We start from the raw sequence: 19,221 nt of genomic DNA, 5'->3' as shown, positions 1-19,221 counted from the left end.
TCAGTGACGTTGGCTGGGCTCCCCCTGCACCCACCTGGCCTCGGTGACATTGACTGAGCTCCCCCTGCACACCCACCTGGCCTCAGTGACGTTGGATGGGCTCCCCCTACACCTACCTGGCCTCGGTGATGTTGGCTGGGCTCCCCCTGCACCCACCTGGCCTCGGTGACATTGGCTGGGCTCCCCCTGCACCCACCTGGCCTCGGTGACGTTGGCTGGGCTCCCCCTGCACCCACCTGGCCTCGGTGACGTTGCATGGGCTCCCCCTGCACCCACCTGGCCTTGGTGACGTTGGATGGGCTCCCCCTGCACCCACCTGGCCTCGGTGACGTTGGCTGGGCTCCCCCTACACCTACCTGGCCTTAGTGACGTTGGATGGGCTCCCCCTGCACCCACCTGGCCTCGGTGACGTTGGCTGGGCTCCCCCTGCACACCTCCTCCAGCTGGACGTAGACTGAGCAGTTGACGCGGCTCCAGTCCGGGTCACAGACGGCCAGGAAGTTGGGCCGCAGGCGGCCGATCGTGTACTTAGCCAGGTCTGTCAGGGACTGGCTCACCGCAGCCCCAAACAGGAAGGTCCCCAGCACCTTGTACACAGCGGCCACGTAGTTGTTGAAGTTGGAGCGGGAGTACAGGCGGTTGGTGTACACCAGGTACGCCTCCCCAGCCGAGACCTGCACAGAGGGCAGGGCAGTGAGGGAGCTGGCTAGGAGCTGCTGAGGGCTCGGGCCTTCCCACTGAAAGGAATTTAGGGCTTCTGACCTCCCTGAGGCTGCTGGGGAGCAGGGGACTCCCACGTGGGCCCTATTCCCACAAGTACCTCCCAGAGCAAGGCCATGCCTCCCCTCTTCAGACCCCAGGGCAGGACAGGGCCTCCTTCCTCAGATTCCCCAGGGCAAAGCCCAGCCTCCTCCTTCAGACCCCCCAGGCACGGCAGGGCAGGGTTGTGCCGCCCCCCCCCCCAGGTCCCTATAACAGAGCCATCCCTCCCCCGCAGACCCCAGGGCAGGGCCGTACCCCCCACACCACCTCCCAAGGCCCCTCCCACCTTACCAGGATGACAGTGGCTGTGATGATGATCCCGGCCATGAACCCATGGGTGATGGTGTCTGGGCGGTAGGGGTACCGGATAGAGTCATCTCCACAGTAAAACCCTCGCTTGTATGGGGCATTCACCAGTGTCAGGATAGCAAAGGGCAAAGAGGCTGGGGGTGGGAGGCGAGGGGGAGCTGGGTCTAGGTTCTCCCCCAGCCGCAGGCCCCACCAGCATCCCTCGTGGTCTCTGCTCACCCATGACCATCAGAAGGAACTTTTCTCCCCATCAACACCCTCAGGGCTACCAGCTAAACAACAAATCCTCCCCAAGTCCCCTGTCCAGCCCCTACCCCACATCTCGCACCCCCTCCCCCTCACTCACCTTTCTGCTCTTCCAGCAAACTGGGCAAGCACACCCAGGGCCTTTGCACATCCACTTCTCTCTGCCCCCAAATCTGTGACTAACTCATCCTTTCCACCTCAGCTCCTGGCTCAGTCCCATCACAGGGGCACCCAGGTGGTCAGACTCCTAGGATGTTCCCTTCTTCACAGTGTCTCCCGGCACCCCCAGCCAACCTGTGTATAATTAGCTCCACCTCCCTGCTCTCCCACTGGAGCCCTGGTGGCGAAGTGGTTAAGCCCTCGGCTGCTAACGGAAAGATCGGTGTTAGGAGCCCACCAGCCACTCCAAGGGAGAAATATGGGGCAGTCTAATTCCGTAAAGATTTACAGCCTTGGAAGCCCTATGGGGCAGTTCTCCTCTGTCCTGCGTGGCCGCTATGAGTTGGAATCCACTCCCACCAGCCCTCCCCCCGACCTTGTCTCCTCTCACAGAACCAGCGGGCTGCAGGCACGGCCCACAGCAGACAATAACCGGGGTTACACTCCAGCTCGGCAGCCCCCCACCACCAGTTTGAACACCAGCGGCCCAGTACCTGCCTGGCCCACCCCTACCCAGTAACACGGATGGTAGCAGCCCCTCCCTCACAGGCTGTTGAAGGAACCGGTTTAATTATTTGCACCTGGTCCACCGTGCCTGCACACAGTAAGCGCAGCATAAACGTTTAAATAAACAAAGAACATCGGTCCCCAGAGCGAAGTGCTTAGGGCTGTCAGGTGTCGCCTGGGGAGCCCTCCTTGCTGTTACCAGGCCCACCCCACAAAGGGACCTGAGCGGACGATGACCAGGCCTCCGCCATCAGACCGGCTGAGCGCTCTCTCTCCTCCTGCCCAGGGATCCTCGTATGGGGGGCGGGGGGGGTGGGGGCGGCGGCGATTTAGGCCCGAGGGCCCCACCCCCACCGGGCTAGAATCCCGGGCCATTGTTCTCACCGACCCAGGGCAAACACTCGGCCTTTGTTCCCGGCCCAGGGGGAAGGGCGGGGAGGGGGACTCCGGCCGCCCCCTCCCCCAGCCTGGTCCGCAAACCAGCCGGACAGGTTTGGGCTGCAGTTGCCCGAGGCCCTCAGTTCTCCCGGGCCTTTCTCCCCAAACCCTTCAAGCCCCCAGGCCAGAGTCGGTTGGCAGCTGGATCCCCCCACCCGCGGAGGTGCCGCATCCCGCCGACCCGCTGTGTGTCCCGGGCCAGGGGCTCGCCCTCGGAGCCCGTCCGGGATGCTGACTCCTGGGGATGGTGGGGTTCTCGCGGCGGTGACGCGGTCGCGCCCTCTCTCCGGCCCGTCGCCCCTCCGCCAGCACCGCGGCCGACGCCCGCGTGAATCACTCGGGGCCGGGCGGGAGGCGACGCGCGAGCAGCCCTTCGCGGCGACTTCCTGCTGTCGCGGGCGGAGGATGCTGACCCTGTGCTCTGGGCCCTTTACGACCCCGTCGGGTGCCTGGGACGCGCGGGGACACCGAGGCCCGGAAGGGCGCACGCCGGGACAGGGGCGCCAGCAGGAGGGATCGCAGCGGCGGGCCCTCCGGATGCTCCCCTGTCCCCACCCCCAGGAAGCGCTGCACCTCCCCGCGCCAGCCCTACACACCTTCGCGGCCGGGGCGGGGCCGACCTGGGTGCGGATCCCCCCACCCGGGTCCCGCAACTCTTACCGACCAGGACGCACAGCACGTCGAGCAGCACGAAGACCCACCTCCGCTCCATGCCGCCCGCCAGGGCCGCACCGGCGACCCCCGACCCGCGTCCTGTGACGTCCCGTCGCGTCCCGGCTCGCCACGGGTCACATGGCCGCGGCGCGGGGCTCAGCCGCCCAGGGGAGGAGACTGGAGGAAGGACCCGGCGGGGAGCGGCGGCGGGGCGGGGCGGCTGGAGGGGAGGGAGGGGCGGACTCTGCCCTCGCCCGGCCCGAAGCGCGTGGGAAGGAACGGGGGTGCAGCGGGCATGACTGGGTGGCACCGGAACCGTGGGTCTTGCCAGATGCCCCGACCCGAGATGTGGAGAGGGGATGGGACCCTGAGCTGAGAGGGGTCGTCAGTGCCCCCTACCCTCGCAAGGCCAGGAAGCCGAGGCTCAGGAACAGCGGTTCCAGGGTTACCAGGCGTCCAGGTCCAACTACGCGCCAAGGTTTGGGCGGGCTGAGTCCCCCGGGGGTGGTGACAATGAATGAAGGAAGGAAGGATAGAATAAGCGTAAGTGGGCAGATCTGCGGGGCGAGGGGGTGGGGTGCAGCCCGGGCTCCTCCGGCAGCATCTGCCGGCCGACCCCTCTCTGAGACTCGGTTTCCTCATTGGGAAGTGGGGGTCATGCTTTACGCTTTAATACCTGAAATCCAGAAGTGCCTAAATCTGTTGGGCTGTCATGGCTTAATTGCCGGAGGTTTTTCCTTCCTAAGTATCTTCAAGATCCTGGCGCGTCCTGCGATCGCTGCGTTTTAGTAGCCCCCGGTCTCCTACCGCGACCTAGAAGGGCTGTTGGTGAGGAGGCGCTCGGTGTGGGTCGGGGTATCCCCATTTTACAGAAGAGCAAACTAAGGCGCCAGGGGTAGGCACGCGCTCACTCAGGCATGGCTGGAAACGGGCGGCACCCACGCCATGGCACCGGCTGGTACTCTTTAGCCTAAATGAGCACCCAGGACGGGAACACGGCCCGAGGGGCACATCACAGTCACCCGCAGCGTGCTGACATCCAGGAGCCCTGCCCTGCCCTTGCGCCACACTTGAGTGGTCACCGTCTCAAGCTCATGCGCGGGAAGTGGGAGTGTTGGGATTAGAACCTAGGGTTCGCGCCCTGGACTCTAAACAGTACTGAATACCCCTCCCCCAATGAGCCTAAAAAGGAAGGTGTTTCTCTGCCCTTCTTTAGGTTGCAGAAGTGGAAGTCCAGAGCGCCACAGCCCCAGCTCAAGGTCAAGGTGCTGTAACTTGAACTAAAGCCCCCCTTGACCTTGCTTCCGGGGGGGGGGTGCTCATGAGAAAGCTCTGAGGGGGAGGGGTGGGAAGTGCCGACCTTGGTGGTGCTGCGGTACTGAACAGTGGACAGCTGACCTGTAGCTCCTCCATCAGCCAAAGGGCAGGTGGGAGGGTCTCTGAGCCTAGTCCTCTGTGCCCCCCAACAACTTCCCTTGTGCAGGCTGGCAGAGACCCCCCCCCCCACCCCATGCACACACACTCAGTCCCCCCCAGGCCCTGGATGGAAACTTCTGGTTCTGGATTTTCTGTCTGCAGTGCCCACAAAGAGGTGGTGTGGGAAGCACACCCCAAGGCCCCCCCTTCCCAGTCGCATACCCAGGAGCTGGGGGCAGGGGCATCCTAGACTTTCTCAGATCATTTTTAGAATCTGCTTTCCTTGTGCAAGAGTTTTTCTCATTCTCTGTCTCAGGGGTTGGGTTTCAGGCTCAGCTGGACCCAGCCAGCTCCCTGCACACTGCCCCCTGCCAGGTGGGTACGGGCTCTGCCCATTGGTTCCAGCCACTGCCACTCACAGGGCAATGCAAGACCTGGGGAGGAAGGAAAGTCATTTGTTCCTTCCTTCCTTCCCTCATTCATTCATTTCCTTTCCAATCAGGGAGGTTGTGAAAATTACCTGTGTAACGGCTGTGAACGAAGCACTGGTGGCCCAGTGTTAAGTGTCGGGCTGCTAACCTTTTAAGGTCAGCTGTTTGAACCCACCAGCCACTCCCCAGGAGAAAGATGTGGCAGTCTACTTCTTTAAAGATTTACAGCCTAGAAAACCCTGTGGGGCAGTTCCACCCCATCCTACAGGGTAGTCTCCACGGCAAATGGTTTGTTTGGCATTCTTGGTTTTCCTGAGTGTGACCCCTTACATGTGTGACCCCATAAAAGTCAGCCTGTTGTCAGTATTATCACTATTGCCATCGTCACTTTTGTTACTCCCATCACTATCATCCCCTCACTTTCTCACACTCCCACCTCTGCAATCAGGCGACCACAGCCTTCTGTGGGGTCTGGACAGCGCTCTACAGGTTGAGCTAAAGAGGAAGTGCCATACTGGACTGGAGTAGATGAGATGCGAGGTTCCTCAGGGCCGGGATGAGGTTGTGGTAATGGGACCGGTGGGAGTGAGCTGGGAGAGGGTGGGAGGGACCCAGTAGGGTCTCAGGGGGGCCCTGGGTGTGAAGCGGGTGGGGAGATGAGGCTAGAGGGCCTCCTTACCCTTCCCCCACCTCGTCCCTCGGGTCAGCATCAGGGTTAATCTATAAAATTCCAGTAGCGTCAGGATTAAAAACCCACAGGGCAGCGAGGATTAGGGTTGGGCTTGAGGTCAAGGCACCTCCCGCCTTGCAAGGAGCTTTTACTCTGGATTTTGTTCAGGCTCCACGGCAGCATGGGAGGTCGGTGGCTGCTATGGGCGTGGCGTGGCGTGGCGTGGGGGGGGCCGATGTGAAGCCAGGGAGGCCGAACTGGGGCGAAGCCCGGACTTGGGGGGCTTGTAGGAGATGACAGAGCTGGGAGCAGCTGACTGACGAGTTTGTCCCTAGAGACCGCCCCAGCAAGGAAGCCCGCAGGGTTGGCTCTGCAACCCGGGCTCTGGTTCGTTTGCAGATGCTGGTACAAGGCCTGCAGAGCCAAGCTGCCTGGACCTCGCAGAGCCCGTCTCCCACGCGCGCCTCTTTGTTGTCTCCGGGAACCGGCAACTGCAGGCGCCCCTGCCCGGCCTCCACGGAGGGGGCAGGGGCGCCCTCTTGTGGACAACGCGGGCAAGAGCCGCAACTCTGGCTCTGCCCTCCCTGGGCGTTCAGGGCCCCAGTGTCCCCCAGTGTCCTAGGAATGGGGCTAAGCGTTCACTCCCGTGATCTTAGCACAAGGGTAGGGTTGCCAGATTTAGCAAGTAAAAACACAGGACGCCCAGTTAAATCTGAATCTCAGACAAACAACAAGTAATTTTACAGTGTAAGTCCAAAATACTGCATGGAATATTGTTGTTAGGTGCCAACGAGTGAGTTCGGCTCATAGCGACCCTGTATACAACAGAACAAAACACTGTCCAGTCCTGCACCATCCTCATGATCGTTGTTAGGGTTGAGCCCACTGCTGCAGCCACTGAGTCAATCCGTCTTTTTGGGGGTCTTCCTCTTTTTCACTGACCCTCTACCAAGCATGGTATCCTTCTCCAAGGACTGATTCCTCCTGATAACATGTCCAAAGTGTGAGATGTAGTCTCGCCATCCTTCCTTCTAAGGAGCATTCTGGCTGTACTTCTTCCAAGACAGATTTGTTCATTTCTCTGGCAGTCCATGGTATATTCAATATTCTTCACCAACACCGTAATTCAAAGGCATCAATTCTTCTTCAGTCTTCTTCATTCATAGCTCAGCTTCTGCACGCGTTATGAGGCGACTAAAAATACCATAGCTTTCGTCAGGTGCACTTTAGTCCTCAAAGTGACATCTTTGCTTTTTAACACTTGAAAGATGTCTTTTGCAGATTTGCCCCATGTTATATGTACCCTGGTGGCTCAGTGGTAAAGAGCTTGACTGCTAACCAAAAGGCTGGCAGTTTGAATCCACCAGCCACTCCCTGGAAAAATAAAACCTACGGGCAGTTCTACTCTGTCCTACAAGGTTGCTATGAGTCAGAACTGACTCGACGGCAGTAGGTTTTTTTAATTTGGTTTATTTATACATCATTTGATTTCTTGACTGCTGCTTCCATGGGCATTGATGGTGGATTCAAGTAAAATTAAATCCTTGACAACTTAAGTATTTTCTCTGTTCATTGTGAACATACTTATACTAAAATATCAATTTGCTGTTTATCTGAAATTCAGGTCTAACTGGGTGTCCTGTATTTTATCTGTCAACTGTACCCTGGAACCACAAACCAATAAGCCAGGCCCGCAGGAGAGAGTGAGCAGTGGGCCAGGTGTGGACAGACATCTTACTCCAGAACCAGATGTCCTCAACATAGGCTGGGCCCAGGGAGGCCGAGGCTTGGGGGACATGGCTGGGTGGGACTGCAGATCCTAGCACCTCCTCCCTCTCTAGCCCCACTGCCACAGAAGTGGCTACAAGACACCTGTCTCCAGATACGCCCTGGCTGCATCCTAACATGTTTAGTAAGAGGCATGGAAGATACAAAACAGACCTAAACTGAACTTGCAGAGATAAAAGTACAATGGTTGAGATGAAAAATACAGTGGATGGGAGTAACAGCAGGTTAGACAATGCAGAAGGAAGTGCCAGTGACCTTGAGGACACAGCAATACAAAATAAAACAAGGAGTGAGAAAAGTTTAAATATCGAAGGAGCACTAGTAAGTGTGTAACAAATTCAAGTGGTCTAATATACATATAACTGTAGTCACTGAAATTGGAGTGGGGAAGGACAGAAATATATCTGAAGAAACAACAGGTGAACAATATTCAAATCTGATTTTAAAAAACCTATGAAATCACAGGCCCAAGCAGCTCGACGAACCTGAACTAAAAGAACACGAGGAAAACAACACCAAGGCACATCATTATCAAGTTGGTCGAAACCAGTGAAAGAAAAGAATCTTAAAAGCAGTCAAAGGGGCGGGGCCAAGATGGCAGAATAGTCAGACGCTTCCTGTGGCCCCTAAAGTCTAGAAGCCCTGAACATCAAAGGCAAAGCTGAAGAATCAGACCGAGGGCAGGTGGAAGGAGAGACAATTCAAAAGCAGTGGAGAACTACAGATGGCAAGATGGCCAGCGCCCTGCTGAGTTTGCCCAGCGCACACGGGCTTAGGTGAGCAGCATCATTCAAAGACGAGCCTCACCACATCGGTGCAGCCCAGCAGCAGTGAATCTGCACACACCTCCAGAACCAAGTAGGAGTGACACCAGATCTGCAAAAGTTAAGTACAAGCTTCTAACCTACCGCATGGGGGCAAAATAACCCATCCCCATCCCAGAATTTCACAGCAGAGCTCCTCTTTCCCTTTACCCACCCCCAACCCGCTCTGCTCCAAAACCAGTCCTGCAGTATTCAATGATGCCACGCCCCCTAAGCCAGGAACTCAGGGCAGGCCCTGCCCCTTCACCCAGCCACTGGCGTAAGGGGTCCATGGACTTGGAGCACACTTCACCCCTGCCCAGACCTGTGTGGACCAATTCACCACCGCACACCCTCATTAGCATCAAACAGCATGGCATACACCTGGAGCCCATTTTCACCTGCAGCAGCTAAGGGGGAGCTGCAGATTCCTGACATTCAACACCGCCCCACCCCCTAAGAAGGGGCCTCACCCACCCACACCTGAGGCCTGAGGGCTGCTGGTACCACCTGCTCATTTAGCCACCCATCACAGGGGTCTGAGAATTACTGGTGCCTCCCAGCCAACAGCACCGGGTGCCCAAGGACTGGATGCAATACCACCCCCCACTATCTGCTCTAGAGGACAGGGACACACCCTCCACCCAGACACCCGGGGAGCAGCTGTCAGCCCCCTGCCTTGCTCCACACATAACTCTCTACTGCAGCTGGATACCTGCTCCAAACACCCCCACATAGCCCTGACTGCCTAGGACTGTAGGTGAGAGTCTGCACCACACTCGATGACTGAAGACCTGGACACTGGGGCCGCACTCCTGAAAGAAAAGTGAACAGACTCCTGGGCTCACACACGTAGTAGCTGCTCTGACCACCTGGAGACAGGACGTGAGAGCTTCAAAGACACCAACAGCCAAAGTAGCTCACACGCTCAGCCTACTTGGGTGTATCAAAACAAAACAAACAGGACACAGTAAACAAACATACAATAAATATAATAACTTACTGATAGCTCAGAGACAACAGTCAATATCAAATCACATAAAGCAGGTCAAGATCGCTCCAGTAAACGACCAAAATAAAGAACCAGGAAAGCTTCTGGAAGAAAATAAGTCAATGGAATTACTGAAAAAAAATTCAGAAGACTAATACACAGAGCTCTCCAAGTGATTAGGAAGGAGATCGGGCAAAACACAGACCAAGCCAAGGAACACACAAAGCAACAGTATTCAGGAAAACAATACAAGAACAAAATGACAGAATCAACAGGCTGCTGGAAGCCATACAGAGACAGCGACCAGAAATCCAAAAGATTAACAATAAAATTTCAGAATTTGACAACTCAATAGAAGGTCATAGGAGCAGAATTCCGACAATGGAAGTCAGAATTAGTGAGACTGAAGATAAATCCCTTGGCACCAACTTATTTGAGAAAAATCAGAAAAAAGAATTTAAAAAATGAAGAAACCCTAAGAATTATGTGGGATACTATCAAGGGGAAAAACCTACGAGTGACTGGAGTACCAGAAAGGGGGGTGGGGATAACAAAAAATACAGAGATTTGCTGGCAGAAAGCTTCCCTGATATGAAAAACAAGACGATATCTACCCAAGAACCTCAACGAGCCCCATATAGCGTAGTTCCCAAAAGAAAGTCACCAAGACATATCATAATCAAACTTGCCAAAACCAAAGACAAAGATAGAATCCTGAGAGAAGCTACTGATAAATGAAAAGTCACCTACAAGGGAGAACCAGTAAGACTAAGCTTGGACTACTCAGCAGAAACCATGCAGGCAAGAAGGCAATGGGATGACATACATAAGGCCTTGAAGGACAAAAATTGCCAGCCAAGAATTATGTATCCAGCAAAACTGTCTCTCAAATACGATGGCGAAATTGTCATTTCCAGATAAACAGAAGGGAATTTGTAAAAACCAAATCAAAATCACAAGAAATACTGAAGGGAGTCCTCTGGTTAGAGAACCAACAATATCAGACAACAGTCCAAGACTAGGACACAGGACAGATCAACCAGTTATCAACCCAGATAGGGAATTCACAAAAACAAACCAAAGCTAAAAGACTGAAAATAGGGAACTAGAGACGTCAATACGTAAAAAATGATAATGTCAAATCAAAAAAGAGGGAATAAGCAGTGTAGTCACAGAACTTCCATATGAAGAGGAAGTTAAGGCTATATCAAGAAATAAAAGATTGGTTTAAACTCAGAAAAATAAAAGTAAATTTCAAGGTAACCACAAAGGAAGTTTACAAACCTACCCATCAAAAGAAAAAAGAAAAACATAAAGACTCAGCGAACTCAAAACCAACAATAATGAAAAAGATAAAAATACATAAAGAACTCAGCACATAAAATTAAATGGAACAAAGAAACTCTCAATACCACAAAAAATAAAATAAAAATGACAGCAGTAAACTCATACCTATCAATAATTACACTGAATGAAAGTGGCCTAAATACACCCATAAAGAGACAGTGAGTGGTAGATGGATTAAAAAAACACGATCCATCTACATGCTGTCTACAAAAGACACACCTTAGACACAAAGACATAAACAAACTAAAACTCAAAGGATGGAAACAAATATATCAAGCAAACCACCACCAAAAAAGAGCAGCATTGGCAATATTAATCTCCGACAGAATAATTTTAAAGCAAAATCCACCATAAAGGATAAGGAAGGACACTATATAATGATTAAAAGGTCAATATACCAGAACATAACCATAATATATATATATACACACACACGCGCGCGCACCCAATAACAAGGCTCCAAAATATACAAAATAAACTCTAATGGCATTGAAAAGAGAAACAGACAGCACCACAATAATAGTAGGAGACTTCAACACACCACTTTCAGTGATGGACAGAACATCTAGAAAGAAACTCAATAAAGATACCACAATCAATCAACTTGATCTCACAGACATATACAGAACTCTGCACCCAACAACAGCCAATTACACATTCTTTTCCAATGCACATGGAACATTCTCCAGAATAGACCACGTTTTAGGCCACAAAGCAAGCCTTAACAGAATCCAAAACATGGAAATAATACAAAGCATATTTTCTGATCATAATGTTGTAACAGTAGAAATCAGTAACAGAAAAAGCAAGGAAAAAAAATCAAATACATGGAAACTGAACAACACATTGCTTAAAAACTACTGGGTTACAGAAGAAATCAAGGATGGACTAAAGAAATTCACAGAATCAAATAAGAATGAAAACACATCCTACCAGAACCTTTGGGACACAGCAAAAGCAGTGCTTCGAGGTCAACTTATAGCAATAAATGCACACATCAAAAAGAAGAAAAGGCCAAAATCAAAACATTAACTCTACAACTCGAACAAATAGAAAGAGAGCAGCAAAAGAAACAGTCGGGCACCAGAAAAAAAGAAATAATAAAGATTAAAGCAGAAACACATGAAATAGAGAATAAAAAAACAACTGAAAGACAAAATAGAAAAACAAAAGTTGGTTCTCTGAAAATATCAACAAAATTGACAAACCACTGGCCAAACCGACAAAAGAAAAACAGGAGAGGAAGCGAACAACCCAAACGAGAAACAAGAAGGGTGATATCACAGCAGACCCAACCGAAATAAAAAGGATCATATCAGATTACTATGAAAAATCGTACTTCAAAAAATTTGAAAACCTAGAGGAAATGGACAAAATTTCTAGAAACATACTACCTACCTAAACTAACATGAACAGAGGTAGAACAACCAAATAAACCTCTAACAAAAGAAGAGATTGAAAAGGTAATTAAAACACTCCCAACAAAAAAAAAAAAGCCCTGGCCCTGATGGCTTCAGAGAACCAAACTTTCAGAGAAAGTTAACACCAATACTACTAAAGGTATTTCAGAGCACAGAAAAGAACGGAATACTCCCAAACTCATTCTATGAAGCCAGCATAACCCTGATACCAAAACCAGGTAAAGACACCACAAAAAAAGAAAATTACAGACCAATATCCCTCATGAACATAGATGCAAAAATCCTCAACAAAATTCTAGCCAATAAAATTCAACAACGTATCAAAAAAATAATTCACCACAGCCAAATTTATACCAGGTATGCAGGGATAGTTCAACATTACAAAAACAATGTAATCCATCACATAAACAAAAGAGCCACATGATCTTATCAATTGATGCAGAAATGGCATTTGACAAAGTCCAACACCCATTCATGAGAAAAAGTCTCAGCAAAATAGCAATGGAAGGGAAATTCCTCAACATAATAAAGAGCATTTATACAAAGCCAACATCCAACATCATCCTAAATGGAGAGAGTCTGAAAGCATTCCCCTTGAGAACGGGAACCAGACAAGGATGCTCTTTATCACCACTCTTATTCAACACTGTGCTGGAGGTCCTAGCCACAGCAATTAGGCTAGAAAAAGAAATAAAGGGCATCCAAATTGGTAAGGAAAAAGTAAAAGTATCCCTATTCGCAAATGATATGATCTTATACATAGAAAACCCCAAAGAATCCACAAGAAAACTACTGGAACTAATAGAAGATTTCAGCAAAGTATCGGTATACAAGATAAACATACAAAAATCATTTGGATTCCTCTATACCAACAAAGAGAACTTTCGAAAATGAAATCACCAAATTAATACTATTTACAATAGTTCCCAAGAAGATAAAGTACTTAGGAATAAATCTAGCCAGGGATGTAAAAGACCTATACAAAGAAAACTACAAAACACTACTGCAAGAAACCTAAAGACCTGCCTACGTGGAAACTATACCATGCTCATGGATAGGAAGACTCAACACTGAAAACGTCAATTCTACCCAAGGCGATCTACAGAGACAGTGCAATACTGATCCAAATTCCACCTGCATTTTTTAACAAGATGGAGAACAAATCACCCACTTTATATGGAAAGGGAAGAGGCCCCGATAAGTAAAGCACTGCTGAAGAAGAACAAAGTGCGAAGTCTCACACTACCCGATTTTAGAAGCTATTATACCACTACAGCAGTCAAAACAGCCTGGCGCTGGTACAACAACAGACACACAGATCAATGGAACAGAACTGAGAACGCAGACACAAACCCACCCATGCTGTTGTTGTTCGGTGCTATCGAGTCACTTCTGACTCACAGCGACCCCGTGTCCAACAGAACAAAACACTGCCCAGCGTTGCGCCATCCTCAATTCACCTATGAGCAGCTGGTATTTGACAAAGGCCCCAAGTCTGTTAAATGGGGAAAAGACAGTCTCTTTAACAAATGGCGCTGGCATAACTGCATATCCATCTGCTTAAAAAAAAAAAGGATCCATACCTCACACCATACACAAAAACTAACTAAAAATGGATCAAAGACTTAAATATAAAATCTAAAATGATAAAGATCATGGAAGAAAAAATAGGGATAATTCTAGGGCCCCTAAAACATGGCATAAATAGTATACAAACGAAAGAGCACACAAACCATGAGTAACAATGCACAAGCACCAGAAGAGAAACTAGCTAACCGGGAGCTCCTAAAAATCAAACACTTACGCTCATCAAAAGAGTCAAGACAACCTAGAGACTGGGAAACTGTTTTGGCTGCAACATATCTGGTAAGGATCTAATCTCTAAAATCTACAAAATACTATAACACCTCAACAACAAAAAGACAAATAATCCAATTAAAAAATGGGCAAAGGATATGAATAGACACTTCACCAAAGAAGACATTCAGGCGGCTAACAGACACGTGAGGAAATGATCATGATCATTAGCCATTAGAGAAATGCAAATCAAAACCACAATGAAAAAAAAAATTCTGTACGGGAGACTAACTTGAAATGTAAACTTCATTTAATTACAATTAAAAAAAAAATTACGCATAGAAATACCCTATGACCCAGCAATTCCACTTGTAGGTACGTACCCTAGGGACTTGAAAGCAGTGACGCAGAGACATGCACACCAATGTCCACTGCAACACTGTTCACAACAGCCAAAAGGTGTAAACTTAAACATCCATCAACAGTGGATGGATACACACAATGAAATACTACTCCGCCATAACGGAGACTGAAGTCTTGATGCACACTGCAACACGGATGAACCCTGAAAACATTACGCTCAGCGAAAAAAGTCAGTCACAAAAGGACAAATATTGTATGAGACCACTAATGTAAGAACTTAAGGTTAAAACACAGGAAAAAGCATTCTTTGGTGGTTACGAGGGTGGGGAGGGAGGCGGAGGGGACATCACTAGCTGGACAGTAGACAAGGATCAACTTCGGCGAAGAGAAGGCCAACACACAATACAGGCAAAGTCAGCACAACTGGATCGAAGCAAAAGCAAAGCAGTTCCCTAGACACATCTAGACACTTTGAGGGACACAGCAGCTGGGCTGGAGCCGGGAGACCAGTTTCAGGGGACATCTAGGTCAACTGGCATAACACAGTTTATAAAGATGTTCTACATCCCACTTTGATGAGAAACGTCTGGGGTCTTAAAATCTTAGGAGCGGCCATCTAAGAAATGTCTATTGGTCCCATCCCACTCGGAGCATAGAATGAAGAAAACCAAAGACACAACAAAAATACTAGCCCAAAGGACTAAAAGAAGAAATGAACCAAAGACTCCACCAGCCTGAGACCAGAAGAACTAGATGATACCCAGCTACCACCAATGACCACCCTGACAGGGAAGACAAGAGAGTCCCGGACAGAGAAGGAAAAAAATGTAACAGAACTCAAATTCACAGACTGGAGAAGGCCCCGAAATTATGGCCCTTGGACTCTGTTAATCCAGAACTGAAACCCTTCCCAAAGCCCGCTCTTCAGACACAGATCTATGCAACAAAAAATAATACACATGAACGACATGCTTCTTAGTTCAATCAGACAGGAGACCAAACGGGCACTTCCTGTCCAAAAGCAGGAGGCAGGAAGTGACAAGCACTGGATGAACGGACACAGGGAACCTGGGGGGAAAGGGTGAGTATGCTCTCACATTGTGGGGACTGCAACCAATGTCACACAACAGTATGTGTACAAATTTTTGAATGAGAAATTTAACTTGAGCCAAAAACTTTCACCTAAAGAACAATAAAAATTTGAAAAAAAAGTGGCCAAAGGAAAAAATAAGACAAAGACAAGGATGACATGTCAGAAGCAACATAAGCTACGAGACAGCAGGACATCTTTAGAGTATCATTAAGAAAACGTCATCTAAAGGCCAAGAGCATTCTAAAGCCCCTCCCTCCACACTCTGTCCCCAAACTCCCTGGCTCCCACCACCTCAGGAAGTCAGCACCACCAACTCCCCTGGGGCTAAACCCCCAAAGCTGCAAGACCCTTGACCCTACACACCTGGTACAGTCCCTGGTCCAGCCCCTCCCTGTGCCACTCCCTGACCGGGCCGCAGTCATCTCTCACTGGGGCCCGCCCCAGCCTCCACCCCTTGCCTCTGCTGTCCCTCCTGACCCCTAGTTACTGAGCTGCCACCGACCCAACCAGCCTGACCGCCCTCCTCCCTCTCTGTCCTTGACCACTCCAGCTGCCTGGCCTGACGTCTCTGACACCCTGGGCCCTCCCCTCCTGTGTTCACTTCTGCCTGGACTCACAATCCCCCCCCCAACCCACGCAGGCTCACGTCCCTTCATGTCTCTGTGTCCTGAGCACCAGTCACCTACCCAGAGCGCCCCTGCCTGCAACCCTGGGGCTCTGGGAGGGGCGCTGTCCTGGGCACAGCACTGGGGCCCCAGTGAACAGTAAGCCTGTGGTCCAGCACCCACCGAAGCCCCAACTCGCCCTGCCCCAGCCCGTCCGCAGATGGCACCGCTGGGCTTCAAATCAAGTTTAATAAATAAAACAGCAGGGGTTCAAGGCAGTTGTCATCACTTCACAGTGTGGTCCTTGGTGGGGGGGTCGAGTCCGACTCTGGAGGGAGGGGCTCGAGCAGAAACCCCTGACGACCCTTGAGGCTGGGCGCCCGCCCCCGAACACCCCACTCCAACATGTGAACAGAAACATAAATAAAATCGGGCAATGGAAGGGGGGAACAAAGACCCCAGCCATCTGGGGGGAGACGTCCAACAGAGACAAGACACCGGGGGCGGGGGGGGGGGGGCCGGCCCCTCCTGGTGGTGCCGGGGATGGGGGAGGAAAGGGGTCTAAGTGTCCGTCTCCTGACACCCACGTGAGTTTGCTGAGGGCCCTGGCCGACCGAGAGGCGCAGGGGGCTGAGAAGAGGCAGTGGGGACGTAAAGTGCAGCGTTTCCTGAAGTGGAGAGCAGGGGGGTGCGGGGTGGGACAGCGAGGTATATGGCTCCATGCCCCACGGTTTGGCACTGAGTAGCAGCTGCCCACCCGGCCCCGTGGCGGTGTGGGAGACAGAGTCGGCCAAGGGCGCCCGCGGGGTTGCTGGTGGCGGTGGCTGTCTGCCGGGGCAGGACCGTCCCTCTGCTGGCGAAGGCCTCGGCGGAGAGTGAGGAGTGTGCCAGGTGTGGGGGCACCACCAGGCAGCCAGGATCCAGGCTATGTGTGCCACAGCCTTGTCCCCTCGAGTCATCCCCAATGCGCCCTGAAGCAAAGGAGGCATCACCAGTGGCCTGCGGGAAGGGGTCGGGAAGACGGACAGAGGCGTGCCAGGGTGGCGGCCCAAGTCCAGTCCAGGGAAGGTTGGTGGTGGCTGCAGGGACCGTGAACCGCCTGGCGTCGGGAATCAACAGGTCATCACGTTACAGCTGCAGAGGCAAGATCGAAGGAGAGTGAGGGCACCCGCCTGGAGACACAGCTGCTCCAGGGTGCTGGGCGGGGGGAGCCCGGGGCCGGCCCTGATCATACCTTTTCGGGTTTTGAACGAAACAGGCACATTAGTTAAAAAGCTAAACCCAAGGAATGGAAAGTAGAGAGTGAAAGCAAAGACACAGCCGCGTCAGCCCACTTGAAGGGGTGGTAGTCCTGGGTACAGCCACGCCCCTCCTTGCCTCTCCACAGCCCACCCTGGAAGCTGGGGGGCACACCGACGGGCAGGGGCACGGAAGAGGGGCGCAGGGTGCGGCACTCACTGTGACAGGGGCTCCGCGTGCAGCCCGGGCGCCGGGCACGCTGGACGAGCAGCCAGGAAGGGGTTCACATCCCCAATGCCAATGAGTCCGAACTCAGCAACCGACAAGGCCACCTGTGCGGGGGCCACAGGCTCCGTGTGGTCTTTGTCCAGACCCACGTGGCTGGAGATAATGGGCAGCTCCTCAGGAAGGGCCCCGGGCAGGGCCAAGTCCACTGCCAGTCGTGGGCGGGCACCAGGCTCCAGGACGCCCGGGGCCGGGGGGTAGAAGGCCTGGTCGCCCAGGGTCGGGGGCTGCTGGGGCAGTGGCCCGGCCGGGGGCTCGTCCAGTGTCTGGAAAGGGCAGGGCCGCGGCTCCGTGATCTGGAGGCCGCCTCCTCCGGGTTCACCAAGGCTGCTGAGACAGCGGGTGGTGGCGTCCACACTCAGCGGTTCTGCGGGAGAAAAGACAACTGAAAGCAAAGCCACAGGCCTGGGGCAGTGGACACAACCAGGCTGGGGGGCACAACCAGCGAGAGGGCAACATCCTCACCTGTGCACAGTCCCCCTAGAGCGTCCTGCTCAGAGCCCAAGCCATTGGCGGTGGAGGGCAGGGGCAGTGAGGGGCGGGGACGGCCTGGGCCGTCAGGGTCACCACCATCCAGGTCCTGGTCCGTGTCCCTGTCAGGGGAGGACACCATGACAGACCGCTGTACAAGGACCATACAGGGGGCCGTGCGGGGGCCGTGCAAGGGCACAGGCAGGGTAGGGTCTATGAAGGGGCGTGGTGCGGGGCAGGGGCAGCGTACGGGGACTGGGCGGGAGCCCTGCAGGGGTGCGGTGTGGGGGAGCTGGGCGGGGCTAATGTAGGGGCGCAGGGCGGGGCCAAGTAAGGACTGTCCAGGGAGGAGTGCGGGGCAGGGAGGAGTGCGGGGCAGGGAGGAGCGCGGGGCAGAGAGGAGCGCGGGGCAGGGGGGCGCGGGGCAAGGGGGCGCGGGGTAGGGGCGAGTAAGTGCTGTGCAGAAAGGGGCGTGGTGCGGCACAGGGATGGGCAGGGGGCTGGGCGGCGCTGCACGCACATGGTTCCGGAAGAGACGTACTTCCTCCGGCCCAGGCGCGTCTGCTGGGTGAAGTAGTCGAAGCGCTCCGACTTCTTCCACAGGTAGTAGTACTCCACGCACTCGCCCACCGACCGCGTGCGCACCTGCAGCGTGCGAGCGCGCGTCACTTGGGCCCAGCCCTCCCACCTCGGGCCCCCTCCTCACTGTCCTTACTCCCTGCCCTGCGCCCGCTCACTTGTTCCCACCTTGTTGGCCTGGATCAGGTGGAAGTTCTTCCCGTGCACACGGAAGCCGTGCTCAAAGTTCCTGCACTCCTCCTCGCTCCAGGCGCACAGCCCGTCTGCAGCGGGGTGGTCGGCAGGGGGGAAGGCAAGGGGCGTCATCAGAGTGGGGGACGGCGTGGGGGACGGTGTGGGGGCCCATGTGTGAAAATCCAGGGGGAAGATGGCGTGGGGAGCTGGCACTGGTGGGGAAGAGTAGGGGGAGCTGCGTGCGGGGGGAGCCAGCATGGGGGGGCCCAGTGTGGGGAGAGTGGGGTGGGGCCTGGTGTGAAGGGAATGGGCACTAGAGGCCCATGGGGGGAAACCAGTGGGGGAACCCTGCGTGGGAGAACCCGTGTGGGGAGGCTTGTAGGGAGGTAACTGGCATGGCGGACAGCATGGGGGAGCCAGGTGGGGGAAGATGGGGTGAGGGGTGGGGCCTACCTCGGATCACCTTCACATTGAAGCACAGCCTCCGCAGGGCCTCCTCGGCATTGAAGCTGCACCGCACCAGCTCGTACAGCGCCTGGGGGTCAGCGGAATCGTCACTGCTCAGTGGCGCTCACCAGCCCCCACCCCAGCAAGGACATTGGGGGTTCACACGCCGTCCTGGGCAGTGATCCACAGGAGTGGGGACACTGGGGGCTCACACACCGTCCTGGGC

General features: G+C 53.2%; 2 protein-coding genes across 2 annotated transcripts in view; both read right to left on the bottom strand.

Annotated features, from left to right (window-relative positions):
* Positions 1–3,192, bottom strand: part of PLPP2 (phospholipid phosphatase 2) — a 4,896-nt gene extending 1,704 nt beyond the window's left edge. Inside the window, exons 1-3 of the mRNA XM_004378537.1 lie at positions 3,082–3,192; positions 1,054–1,205; positions 397–674 (exon numbers count right to left, since the gene is read on the bottom strand). Coding sequence (XP_004378594.1) covers positions 397–674; positions 1,054–1,205; positions 3,082–3,133 — 482 coding nt within the window. The 5' untranslated portion in view covers positions 3,134–3,192. The remainder of the gene's footprint in view (positions 1–396; positions 675–1,053; positions 1,206–3,081) is intronic.
* Positions 3,193–16,912: 13,720 nt separating this feature from the next.
* Positions 16,913–19,221, bottom strand: part of MIER2 (MIER family member 2) — a 12,748-nt gene continuing 10,439 nt past the window's right edge. Inside the window, exons 7-12 of the mRNA XM_023733149.1 lie at positions 19,002–19,083; positions 18,543–18,637; positions 18,316–18,440; positions 17,790–17,917; positions 17,259–17,691; positions 16,913–16,934 (exon numbers count right to left, since the gene is read on the bottom strand). Coding sequence (XP_023588917.1) covers positions 16,913–16,934; positions 17,259–17,691; positions 17,790–17,917; positions 18,316–18,440; positions 18,543–18,637; positions 19,002–19,083 — 885 coding nt within the window. The remainder of the gene's footprint in view (positions 16,935–17,258; positions 17,692–17,789; positions 17,918–18,315; positions 18,441–18,542; positions 18,638–19,001; positions 19,084–19,221) is intronic.

Source organism: Trichechus manatus, unplaced genomic scaffold (assembly GCF_000243295.1).
Source record: "Trichechus manatus latirostris isolate Lorelei unplaced genomic scaffold, TriManLat1.0 scaffold00057, whole genome shotgun sequence".
Lineage (NCBI taxonomy): Eukaryota > Metazoa > Chordata > Mammalia > Sirenia > Trichechidae > Trichechus > Trichechus manatus.
This window is presented reverse-complemented; position numbering and strand designations above follow the sequence as displayed.